Source organism: Phalacrocorax carbo, chromosome 4 (genome assembly GCF_963921805.1).
Source record: "Phalacrocorax carbo chromosome 4, bPhaCar2.1, whole genome shotgun sequence".
Lineage (NCBI taxonomy): Eukaryota > Metazoa > Chordata > Aves > Suliformes > Phalacrocoracidae > Phalacrocorax > Phalacrocorax carbo.
Genome location: NC_087516.1, coordinates 29284557 through 29297122, shown reverse-complemented (window position 1 = coordinate 29297122; position 12566 = coordinate 29284557). Strand labels below are relative to the sequence as shown.

Here is a 12566-nt window from a genome sequence, read left to right as displayed (position 1 = left end):
GCCCTGGGACAGGGCTGCTATATGCATCCCCACTCACAGAAATATTCCAGCTCTGTTTTTCTTTCTTTCAACTGTCACTGTGTTTCTCTGTTATTTTATTTGCTTTGACCAGCCAACATAGCTGATGCTGTTAAAACTGTGGAAAAAAAACTTGCATGAGAAGTAAAGCAACACAGTGAGCTCACTTAGATTAATGTGGAGCTCTCATAAGAGCCCCAAAATTATTTTTCAGCTAGTTTGAATGGTAAAATGCTTTCAAAAGCAGCAGTGAATATGATGCTTCGGCTCTTTATACAGTGAAACTGTGTAAGCAACAGCATGGAACTGTCAGACAATGTTCACTTTTGTATTATTAGTAAAGAGGCATTATGAATGTCTGTTTCTTTTAAAAAATTATGCACAAGGCCTGAACTGTACTTCATAGCCATGAAATTTGTAATAAATAATACTACTTGAGTTATAAAAAAGACTTAGTGCATTGAAATTGAAATATTATGTTGCATATTATTTATACTGTTACTTCTTAAAGGCGCAAAAAAATTGACAAAACCCAAAGAGATCTCTTTTCCAGTGAGAAACTATTTCTAAATAGCTATTACTTGTGCCAAATTATGAAAATGTTTTTCGTAGCATTTTTTCCAAGCACAGATTTACAGTTTTGTCTTAGGAGATTTTATCTCTCCACAGATTTTTTTTGGCACTGTTTCAAGTAGTGAAAGTTAAATACATGAAAGTACATTTCTTTCAGGTACCTTTTCTTGGAAACCCTCCTGTGATGACAGTTTCATTCCTATTGGAGTGAATATTACAGGTTTTAGTCCTGACTCAGATTTAATGGAGACATTAACTTACCTTACTTCTTTTTTCTTTATGTTAGTTTCTTTAAAAATATTGCTCTTTTAATTATTTTTTTTTCTGAACAATTTAAGTAAGGGACTTTACATGCTGTAATGGTTTCTGGGTATTCTAATAATTCCTACATGCTATGAATGCTTATGCCTTCCTATTAGTAGTAAAACTTTAAATCTGTAAAAATTAATTAATAAAAGGAATAATGAAAAGGAATGAAAGTAAGTAAGTATGTGTATAGGTAATACATGACATTATAAGTAGCATTAAATTATAGGTAACAGAACTTTTATGTTCTGTAAGACAAATAAATCTTTATGACCTTTTTACTCACTGGTTATTGCAGCAGTTTTTCAGTTTGGATAGACTCTTCAATTTTTTCTGGTTAGAGAAGTTATAGTAGTTGGTGAGGAGGAAAATCGTAACCTGGATAATCTCCCTTCCTGGCAAAAACATAGAAATTCCTTATTGTACATGTTGATAAACGCCCTGCAGTGTTCAAGGGCATGAAAGGGCTAAATGCATGCATAATTGGAGAGGGCTCTTTCAGCTGTTTGGAGATGCCTGTTTTAAGCTGGATAAGAAGTATTTAATTGGAGCACCACATTAAGAATATGAGCAATAGTCATTAATGGTAATGTATACATTTTAAGATACTGTAAAAACAAAGAGTTCATAGATGTATTAATGCCACAACTATAGATTTCAGCAGTACTTATGGTATCCCTTATGGTAATAGCATTGCTTTTACCCAAGTTTAGCTTTGAGTTTTGCAGTGACTCAGCTGAACAGTTCAAACTTTCTTCCAGTGGCTGTCATCATATGTTATCTTGTCATGCACAAGCTGCAATAGTACAAACAATACTGAAAATACTCAAGAGAATTACTATAATATATACAAGGAAGCTACCAATTTTCTTAACCAAATATGCTTAACTTGTGCAGATCTTGTTTTGTTCTGTTCCAAGAATCAAACACCAATAAAAATTGTTATGTTACTCTTTTTTTCCATGGTGCCTAGTTTATCTTCCTGGATTTTTCACACTGGTATTAATTTAGAGAATTGTGTTTGAGGAATACCTTTCAGCAGAGATTCAAAGGCAGTATCAGTTTACAAACAGGTATTTCTTTTTCTGTTGGCAATGTGAAGCTAATTATACACATCCAATACAGAATTTATTTGAGAAAAAGCTTTTAAAAACAGGAAGACATTATCTTTGTTTTGTGCCCTTGCATTCACTTAATGCCCTGAAAAGGAGAGATGATCTGTGTACATGTAACGTTGATACTGGCCAGCAGCAAAACCAGCAATAGTGGAATAATTTTTTGAGGGAGACAAAATATTTTTCAGCATTGTGGTAGTGTTTTGTGTGAGGAGACAGTCACAGCTGAAAAATCTATTTTCCCAAGCACTCATTCTTTACTTGTGTTGACTCTGCATTGTATTTTATTAAGTCCTTTGATTTTGTTTTTTCTCCCATTCTTCCTCCCCCACTGTTTATCTCTGCCTGCCTTCCTGTTCATTGCCTGTTTCTTTTCCAGCTTGGGTTTTCCTATGTGGAAACTTCACTTGAGTGGAAGAGAATGGTCTTTTGTGTTCTTTCTCCTACAGTGTTTTGCATCATAAGGAAATAGAGAAATGGACAGTTTCTTGGGGGGAAGGAGTTCCCGAGTTTACTAATTCTGTGATTGTGATCCTCGTATCAAAACTTTCTAGAATTGACAGCTAGAAGATGCGTATGCTGTACCTTAGGGTACATAGGGTGTAGGGAGCAGGTGATGAAAATTTGCAGGCAAGAGAATACAGGGATTCCTCTGTGTGCCACTGTGCTATTGTGACTGTATTAGTCAGACAAAAAGTCCATCCCTCTTTTAATGCTGACTCCGAAAGCTGCCAAAATCAGATACCCAGAGAAGAATAGGAGAGTCAGGCAAGACTATGCGGCAATACTTTTCCAAAATACTCCTGCATTTTCCATCTGTTTGAGATTCGAGGACTTTTCTGTAATTTGTGACCCGTCATAGATTTTTCTTCTATTAATTTGTCCCTTTGTTTCATGAATCTATGTACATTTTAGCATCCTGCTGCAAAGTGTTACAGCTGATCTATGCATTGTATGAAGAGTACCACCTTCTTCTTGTTTTAAAGACAATTTTATTTGATACTTCCTAGTTCTCTCATAGCATTAGACGGGGAATGTTGTCTCCTCTTCACTTAAAAACAATCAGCAGCACTTTTCATGGTCATTTTCACAGATATACTGTGCTTTATCTGTTGCTATACCTTGAAATGCAACCAGAAGTCAATCTGGTGGATGGTAGAATAATATGTTTATTTCAGTCTGTGCTGTCTGCAGCTTTCCAGGGACCTGTCCACATAATCTTCTATAGATGGCATTCCAGTAATCTAGCTGGGAAGTACAGCACATAAATGGCCTTGGCTCCTCAGAGACAGTTTTGATAGTGCACCAGATGCAGGTAAAATAAAGCACTTTTTGCCACCAGTGATGTTTAGTCAGGGATTTTGGAAGCTTTTCCAGATTGTAAACCTTTCTGGGGAAGTCTAAATCAAGCAAGTTTCTCTGTCGGGAAGGATTGCTTCCATTTTCTTTGTGTTCCTTCTACCTAACATTGTTTCTTCTTTAGGAGTTTGGGTGTGTGAATATCTGCATGATTATATTAATAAATGTGTGAATTATTGATGGAGGTATTATTTAACATTTGCCAGCACATTCCTTTGTAATAATACCTTTACAATTTTTAATAATTTTGGCAAATTTGAGTGGAATGGTCCACCATTTTTTTACTTCAGGCATCTATTTCAGGCTTTATTTCTTATGCTGCTGCTATGTTTCAAACGGTCCCAACGTTTCTGAGTATGCAGCTGTTTGCCTGTGATCAAAGAAGTCTTATAAATGCTTGCATATCTAAGTCCTCTAGGTTTCAGATCAAATATCAAAATTCAACAAGAGCATTTGTTTTATGCCGTAAGACAAGGCTCTTAAAATTTCCATTAAAATATAATCTTTGGAGGTATGATTGAATTGTCAACCTTCTGAAAACGTCTCCTTGCACAAGCTTGGTAAGAAGCAGAAAGTACATTAATTGGAGGTATGGTTCACAGTGTGTGTGATCTCCTTGGCCTGAACACTGCACTGATTGGACCAAACAGATCCAGTCATCACCTATTAGAAGACTGCAAGAGATGAGATTAATTTTTCTGAAAATTGCTCTGATTGCTGCTGGGTGCTAAAACTGAGAGAAGGAAAATTGGTTTCATTCTTCCTCTTGTTTGCATGTAACATCCAAGACAAATAGGAAGATGCTCACTTTAAGTAAGAAGAAATGAAGGAGTGGATTGGGATGGAAATCACAATGGATAGGAGCAGAATAAGATAGAGATGTATTAGGAAGGGAGATTCAGTGTTTTATAAATTCTTGCATACACTTTTGTTGACAGCCCAGAAATAGATATGGGACTCCAGAATCTTTGCTCTTCTGATCTGTAGGAGGAATGGTCAGATAAATACCCTTCCTGGTTTTTACCTATGTTCTCCCAGGCCAAATTGGCATATTCACGCAAAAGGTAGAAGTATGTTATTGTTGCTCTCTTAGTGCAAGTGAAGATCTGTATTGATGGATAACTGTAAGCAAATCAAGATGGTTCCTTTAATGGTTCCCTTTGATCTATTTATGCTGTTTTCTTTTTTGAACATGCAGGAAATTGCATAAAAGTCCAAGTTAGAAGAATGTAAGATTTCCAAGCCAAAGTTGCCTTTCCAACCTCAGACAGCCATTCTTGTACGATGAATTACAATCTTTTGATTATGTTATCATAGTCTATTCTTACCTGACATCATCATCTGTGGGATAACACTGGTCTACAGGGAGCTAGAGCCCGTACTGAGAAGGCTATTGTTTCTAGGGCCCCCAGTAGGGCTTACTGATTGTAGCAATTGGAAAGTGCAATGCATAAGGCAGGGAACTGGAGGAACAAAAAGGTCGACTCATAATAAAGAAAATGCAGTGTTATAATGTAGAATGAGATTCTCTCCCTGTCACTGTTGCAGAGACCATGTGTAATGTTGAGCAAGGCACTGGAATAAAAATTTTCTCAACTGTTCTTTGCACACTTCCACTTAACTGGACTCTTCATTTGTATAGCTGGGGCTTATTTGCAACTGGAACATGCTCTTGCAGCTACAAGTAAAGATAACAGGAGCTATGCTTTGAACGTGTAAAATAACATCAGAGTCTTTACCCTTCAGAAAAAAAAAATCACAGACTGATGTGTCTTGGATTGGACAACTGAAGTTATTTCTTATAGCTTTCTTGTAACTTAATATCTCAGTGCCTCATTTTTTCTCCCTGTAAAATAAGAATGTGAATGCTGTCTAATCTTATGTTGCTGTTAAGGCTATCATATTTTGCAGTTTGTAATACCCTTCCAGAAATGGTAGAATAGAGGTGAGGCTGTAACTCTTCAGTTAGAAGTTAGGAAACATGTCCAACCACACAGCAGGTGGTGAGGGAACCTACTGAGGAGCACATTATAAGGGTGTGCAAAAGGATGGTCCTAGTGCTTTTGCTGTACCTTGCCTCTGATTAAGAGGCACAAACATTAAATGAAACAAACTAGTTGAAAAATTTTGTTTTAAAGTCTCTCATGTATTTTGGGCACCTTTCTGTAAAGTTAGAAACCTTCTTTAAAATATATTGCATAAGTAGCTTTCACTGCAATAACCATGGCCCCATTACACAACTGGAAAATAATGTTTTTATTGCAAAATCAAGATCATGTGCTGCCCAAATGGAGAGTGCACCTGGGGATGTAATAGAAAAGATTTTGAGATTATTCACATAAGTTTTTATTACAAACACATTTTTCATACAAGGGTGTGTGTGTCAGTTCACTAAGTCTAAGATTGCCGTGTTTCTTGGGGATGATAAAATAATATTTCAGGCTTAGAAAAGCATGCAAATATGTTGAAAAAAATAATCCCCTGCTGCCAAAAGTTAAGAGTAAAAATGAAGGTGCTGAGAGTGTGTGTATCCATTGCCATAGTGCAATAGAAAGGACTGCTATGCTAGGAGCACAAATAAAATTGGAATTCTGGATAATTAATAGCACTTGCAGTCAGTGAAAGCTGGAGCTATCTGTCATTTTTGAAAAGCACACTCTGCATGTTTAGGCATGTCCAGTGCTCAGTGGTACATCACAGCATCCACTGTGCACCTAGTGGTTTGGCAAATTGTGAAGAATATCACGATGATACACAGAAAGGCTGATCCTGACCAGAAATTATTATATTTTTTGTAGGCACATTAAAGGCTTCTTCTTTAGTCCCAAGGGCAGAGTTAACAGGTGTAATGGTCTTCTCATGACTGCCTGTTGAGGTCTTTTAAAATGGGTCATTCACTGATGGCAGTTTTAAATGGCTTTGTTCTATCTCAGAAACGGTATTGTTTCCATTGAGATTTCAGGTTTTCCTCTTGACCTTCTTGCATTCAGTGATGTTCCTCTGAGAGCTATCCTGATGTTTCCTAAAATGGAAATATGTTTCAGTCACTGTGGGAAATATTGAATATCAATTCATCAGTGTGAAAATAAGTTCATAAGACACCTGCAGCATTAATTTTGTAGTACTGAGGCTAATGAGTTTTCTCCTCAAAGAGCCCAAGAAAACAGAGAAGTTTTTTCATCTTTTCATAGGTATAGAGCTAAGGCACAGATTGTCAGAATTTGTCCAAGGTGATGCAAAAGGTTTGCAGCAGAGCTGGGAAGAGAACCTTTATCTCTGGAACACATAAAAGATTCCTAATTCCGTAAGAACATCTTGCCTTGCATAATCTTTTTTTTTTTACAGTATTGCTTTGTAATGCTTTTATAAATCAGCTCATCTTTCACAAATAAGATCATGTATGGTTTTTTTGCAAGTAGCTATTTTTTTACTATTAAAAATCAAGTCAAGCTCATGGTATTTAATAAGACAAGGCATGAAATTCAATTTTACTAGAGAAAGAAATGAGCCTTTTGAAGAAATTTTCTGTCTGTTCCTCAACCGCAAAATACTGGGGGATGTTTTATAAATCAGAAAATAGAAAAGAAATAGTTTTGGGGAAAAGGGTGATAGAGACTTGTACTTGTATGGGAATATTAGTGCTATTTGCAGGTGGGATTTTCCTTAAAATGAGGCAGTGGTATTTCCGTCAGATTTAAGAGCAGTTATCATGAGATAGATAATACTTTGTAACTGTGAAAATCATAGTATACTGACAACAGAAAGTGATTTTTGCACCCTACTGAAAATCTAAATCAGCACTTCTAGATGTCAAAATGTGACTGCTCACTTTTAATGAAGGGAACAAACCAGTTACTAATATTCTAATGCCTAGGAGTTGGGTTATTTGGAGGGTGGTCAGGAAAGAGTAGTTTAAAGAAAGTGAATGCTCTCTTTGCAAATGGTGGCATACCTAATACACTGCGCAGGGACAATGAGCACACTACTTTCACTGTGGAAGATGTCTTCCATTTGTACTATGAAGTCATGGAAAAGCAGAGGTGGCATCTGGGATAACTGGAAGAATAATGGAATCATAGAATCGTTAAGGCTGGAAAAGACCCTTAAGATCATCAAGTCCAACCGCTAACCTATCACTGTCCAGTCCACCACTAAACCATATTCTCAAGCACCACGTCTACCCTCCTTTTAAATACCTCCAGGGATGGAGACTCAACCACTTCCCTGGGCAGCCTGTTCCAATGTTTGACAACCCTTTCGGTGAAGAATTTTTTTCTAATGTCCAGCCTGAACTTCCCCTGGCGCAGCTTGAGGCCATTTCCTCTCGTCCTATCGCTTGTTACTAGGGAGTCTGACCCTGACCTCGCTACAAATGGAGAAGAGGACAAGGAATATGTGCCTGTTGATATCCTATTGTTTTTCTAATATAGCTGGCCAAAGTCATCAAATAGCTGTTGGAACTTGAGTTATGTCTTTGCCGGTAGCGTCAGGCTAACCGAAATAAGGCACCATGAGGAGCCAGGCTGAGCAATCAGCCTGCTGTAACCCAACAGCCAAGGACCTGAGGGTCACCATCTGGGAGCAGCAGGAGCGAGGCTGCTCCCTCCAGGCAGGCAAGCTGGGAGCTGAGGTCAGGCTCTGCCTAAATGCAGCAGGCATAGCTGGCCCCAGACATGGCCAACAAATGAAGCAGGTCCAGGGTCCAGTCAGAGAGCCCAGCCAGGAGGCAGGACCAGAGACAGGACTGGTGATAAGGCTCTAATGTAGCTCCAAGCCCATCTAGGAGCCAGGCTCAAAGTTAGGGCTGTAGACCAGCTATGGTGTATATATGAGGGATCCATCCAGGAGATGGAGCTGGATGTAAGACACAAGTCCCAGCCCTGAGCACAGCTTGAGCCCATGGGCAGGGTGTGGGTGGGGGCCCCAGGTGGGGCTGGTCAGGGTCATTCAAGGCCTATTGGTGCACTCATAGGTCCAACAGTCACTATGGGCATCTTGTCCTTGTGGATTCAAGTTGCAAAAGAATGGCAAAAAGTGTATTCTAGACTGTAGGTTGTACCTAGTAGCTGCAAATTAAGGATGGCAGTGAAAAGAAACCAACACAACTAAGGAATAGTACAAAACCATGGGGTTCTCAGGCCTAGGTCTAGAAAGGGTCCTGGTCATCACTGGAAATACTTTGAGAGAGCAAGAAGAAACGTATTAGAGTAGCACAAGGACTGACAAACCGTCCCTTGCCAAAGTGAAGGCAAGAGCAGAGCTGGAGGATACTGGTCTCCCACCAAGAGCCAAAATTTCCCATAAGAGACTGTTGTGAAGACCAGCATGATTCACACAGAATCACAGAATGGTAGGGGTTGGAAGGGACCTCTGGAGATCATCTTGTCCAACCCCCCTGCTTGAGCAGGCACACCCAGAGCAGGGGGCACAGGAATGCGTCCAGGTGGGTTTTTAATGTCTCCAGGGAAGGAGACTCCACACCCTCCCTGGGCAGCCTGCGCCACTGCTCTGGCACCCTCACAGTAGTAAGAAGCTTACTTTGTCAGAAGAGAGAGATAACCTGTTCTTTTTTTTTTTTTTTTTTCCTGATTTACGTTTAGATTTTTAGGGATACACCTCTATAAACCACTTCGAAGTGTTCACCTGATTCCTTGTTTGTTATTGGACAAATCACTTGGGCTTCCTGTCCTTCAGCTTTTCACATATGGAAAAAAAAGTCATAACACTTGCTACTCTGCAGTCTAAAGCACTGTAAGATAAAAGCCATGTGTTTGAGATTTTAAGAAAATAGTTTCCATCATTTTTTCTTTCATGATACACTTACTAAAATCAAAAGATACATCACTAAATAATGAATTCCTGAAATTCTGTGAAACAGTATGGCTTAACAACCAAATAAAGCAAACAAAAATTGATGTAGCAGCATGGAGAGTCAATATTTATTAGTTCATGTTTCTCATCTCTTTCTACCTTTCATCTTTTATATACTTAAATTGCATCTGCATGCTTTGTGAAACATTGCCAGATTTCATCAGCATCACTTTGCTTTCCATTTTATTTCATTTTTTATATTTCTATTTTTCTGAAGACATATAAAATGAGATTACTTGTATGCTCTGAGTTACTTCATGACTGACTGGTTTTCTGGAAAAGGTTAAAAAGAATTCTCCCTCCTTTTGGTACCTGAAACACTGGCTCCAGAAAGAGGAGTTTAAATGGGACATCAGCAGTGTGTGAGTTTAGGACTGATCTTTCACTTAAGTTCAGTTTTTGTTTACCCAAGAATGTGCTTAATCAACACATTGTGGTTAATACTTCACTGTTAAGGATAATTCCTTACACTAGGAATTCTACTGAGCGCAGCACCGAATAAAGTGTTGACACAAACATCATCATAGTAATTGATTTATTAAGGGCTTCGTCTGAAATTTATGTAGTGTGTTACCTGTGAGCTGTCATTCACTGCAGTACCAAACTGATGTCATACAACCTCATACTACTAAAAATTATATCATTAGATATTTGGGTTTTTTGCTTAATTTAATTTTAAACTGTATTCTGCATTAATATACTTGTTGGTAGACATGTTATGAGGAATACAAAATTATTATGACAATAGTCAATATGCATTTTTTTTTGCTTTTGAGATGTAGAATATAAATTTACTTTCCAGACTTCATTAAGCATTGGGTTCAGAGAATAAAGGGAGAACAAATAGGAACTGAATTCTCATGTAGGAATAGGAAAAAATGCAAGTTGAGGCATTTTAAAATGAGAAATACGGAGCTATGTTGTGATCAGGTCAAAAATTACTTTAAGGGAGGAAGAGATTCTATAGCTGCTGCTGCTGAAACTAATGGTTTTTCATACCTGTGATTGCATTGTGGTAAAGCTTGAAAGCTACAATTAGAGATCTTTCTTGTTCTTAGCAAACTTGGATGCAAAGTTTGAATTACAATGGAATTTCTCTGAGTAGCATTTTGAACTTTCATGAGATTTTATTTTTTGAACTTGCTGTTCTCACATGTGGATGCTTTTAATAGCTTTACACTAGCAAAGTGACAAGATTATTTTTCTTCCATCTCTGAAAGCTAATTCTCATTTCAGATATTTATGCTTAAAGTTAAGTTTTTGGGGTTTTTTTGTTGATCTTTTACTGGAGGTGAAACTTTCTGTTTTGTTTATCTTTTTTGAGTAGCCTGGCTGTTAACTGTGGCTTTTGGAAAACAACCAACCAGCCCCAACAACCAGGTTATGTACTGAATATTTGCTTTTCTACTTGACATCTTTACTTTGCATCCCCATGTAACTTACACTTGATATCTTCCCCCATCTTTATGCTTTACAGGGATTCTTCTCAGCCGGAGTTTTTTAAAGCAAAAGCTTGGAAGTTTGGTCTCAGTTGTGTGGGCTAAGCTGTAAACAAATTAATGATGATCTGCATCTCTGTATTTTAAGTGCCTTGAAGGACTTAAATGGAAGGTGTTATGAGTTTCCTTTCTCTGAACATACTGGCCCTGCAAGGTATCTCCAGTGAGATACCTAAAGCTTGAGGGCTTTTTTTGTCTCTCAATTTGTATCTCAGTTCCCCATGTATTGAAAAGCAATGATGACTGTCTTCTTGTGTTCAGGGAGTTGTAAGAATGAGGTATCCTTCTGCTCAAGAAACGTGTCTGTGCTATGACACTGTTAAGTCTCAACCTGGTAATCTTTTGTCTGAAGACCTAGGCTGGGAAGATCCATCTATTGTGACTTTAGTTGGATTTTTAATCTAATGTATCCATTTAATGGGGGAAAAAAAGAGCTTGTTTAATCTCACCCCGAGGTCAGTTTTTAAGTTACTCTGTACAGCAGCTTTTTAGAAGTAATGGTAGATTGAACCTCACTGATTAACTCAGCCTAGATACCTGTTTTTGAAATAACAAAAGTTAGATGAAAATGCCAGTTTACACTTCTTTGAATTTGATTAATTTGGGGTTTGTTGCTTAAGTGCATCAATTAAGACTAATTTTCTAACTATCTTTTATTTCTGCTTATCTCTTCTTACCCTGAAAAGTTTAACATGCATTCTTTCTTTTCTTCTCTTTTCCAGCACTGTGCGGGGGAGAGGAGAGTTTCTTGTGTGCCAGCGGTATCTGTATCCCAGGGAAACTGCAGTGTAATGGCTACAATGACTGTGACGACTGGAGCGACGAGGTCCATTGCAGTAAGTTTCTTAAACATTGCAATGTTCCGTTGAAGCGCTGAATCTATTCAGGGAGGCCTAAATGCTGAAGAAGGCTATTGGTACAGAATAGGAGCTTTGCATAGTGTTTGTGTATATTGACATTTGGACTCTCTCAGTTGCCATTGATTGTGTTTGCCTTTGCTCACTCTGGCCACAGCATGTGTTTTTGATCTATCAAATTTTATGCCTGGAAGCAGATTCTAAGATTTATGCAAGGGCCTGTGTGGAAAATAGAAGTATCTTGGGGTGGTTTGGTTTTTTAAATGGATCAACAACATGCATCAGAAGAGCACTTCTGAAGACTCTTAGTTGTATCTTTTTCCTAGTCCTTGGCATTTATTTTACAGCAGATGCAAACCCATCTGTTTAAAAAGTTCTCTTGGCCTCATCCCTGGATGTGGTTTATTTAAATAAATCCCAGTATATGGTGCAGTAGAAAATAAAAAAGAATATACATGCTTAATGTCTTAATTTCTTATTTAGTTCTCTGTGGTAGTGTGTATCTTTTGAGCTCTTATGTGTTTTTCTGTGTTGAAAAAAACATCCTTGGACTACCAACACCTTTAGAAAAGCTGAGCAAATGTACAGTAGGAAAGCAATGAAAACAAAACAAACAAAAAAAAAAACCAAGAAGAAAGAAAAATGTGGAACAATGACCAAATAGGGACTAGAGTAGGACATGATGCCACAAAATAGTGCTGTGTGTTCAGACTTCGGAAATGTCAGACCTGGGATTGAGTTCCAGACTGTGCAGCTTAGACTCACCTCAAAAGATTAGTTCTTATTAGTGATTTAAGAGCTTGAGCATTCCAAGACTCAAAAAGCTATTTTTAAGGAAGTTGCTGATAGATTTTATCTGGGATACTCCAAGGAATAAATGATGGCTGCAGTTTTCTTCTGGTCTCCGTATGAATGAGGCTAGAGCTTGCTTTTCCTTTTTTTCCCCCTACAATTTATTTAATGGAGGT

At 37.9% G+C, this 12566-nt stretch overlaps 1 protein-coding gene across 2 annotated transcripts in view; it reads left to right on the top strand.

Moving 5' to 3' along the window:
• Positions 1-12566, top strand: part of CORIN (corin, serine peptidase) — a 164348-nt gene that overhangs the window by 83075 nt on the left and 68707 nt on the right. For both annotated transcript variants that reach the window (XM_064449377.1, XM_064449376.1), the window contains exon 6: positions 11464-11577. In XM_064449377.1, the coding sequence (XP_064305447.1) occupies positions 11464-11577 (114 nt within the window). The remainder of the gene's footprint in view (positions 1-11463; positions 11578-12566) is intronic.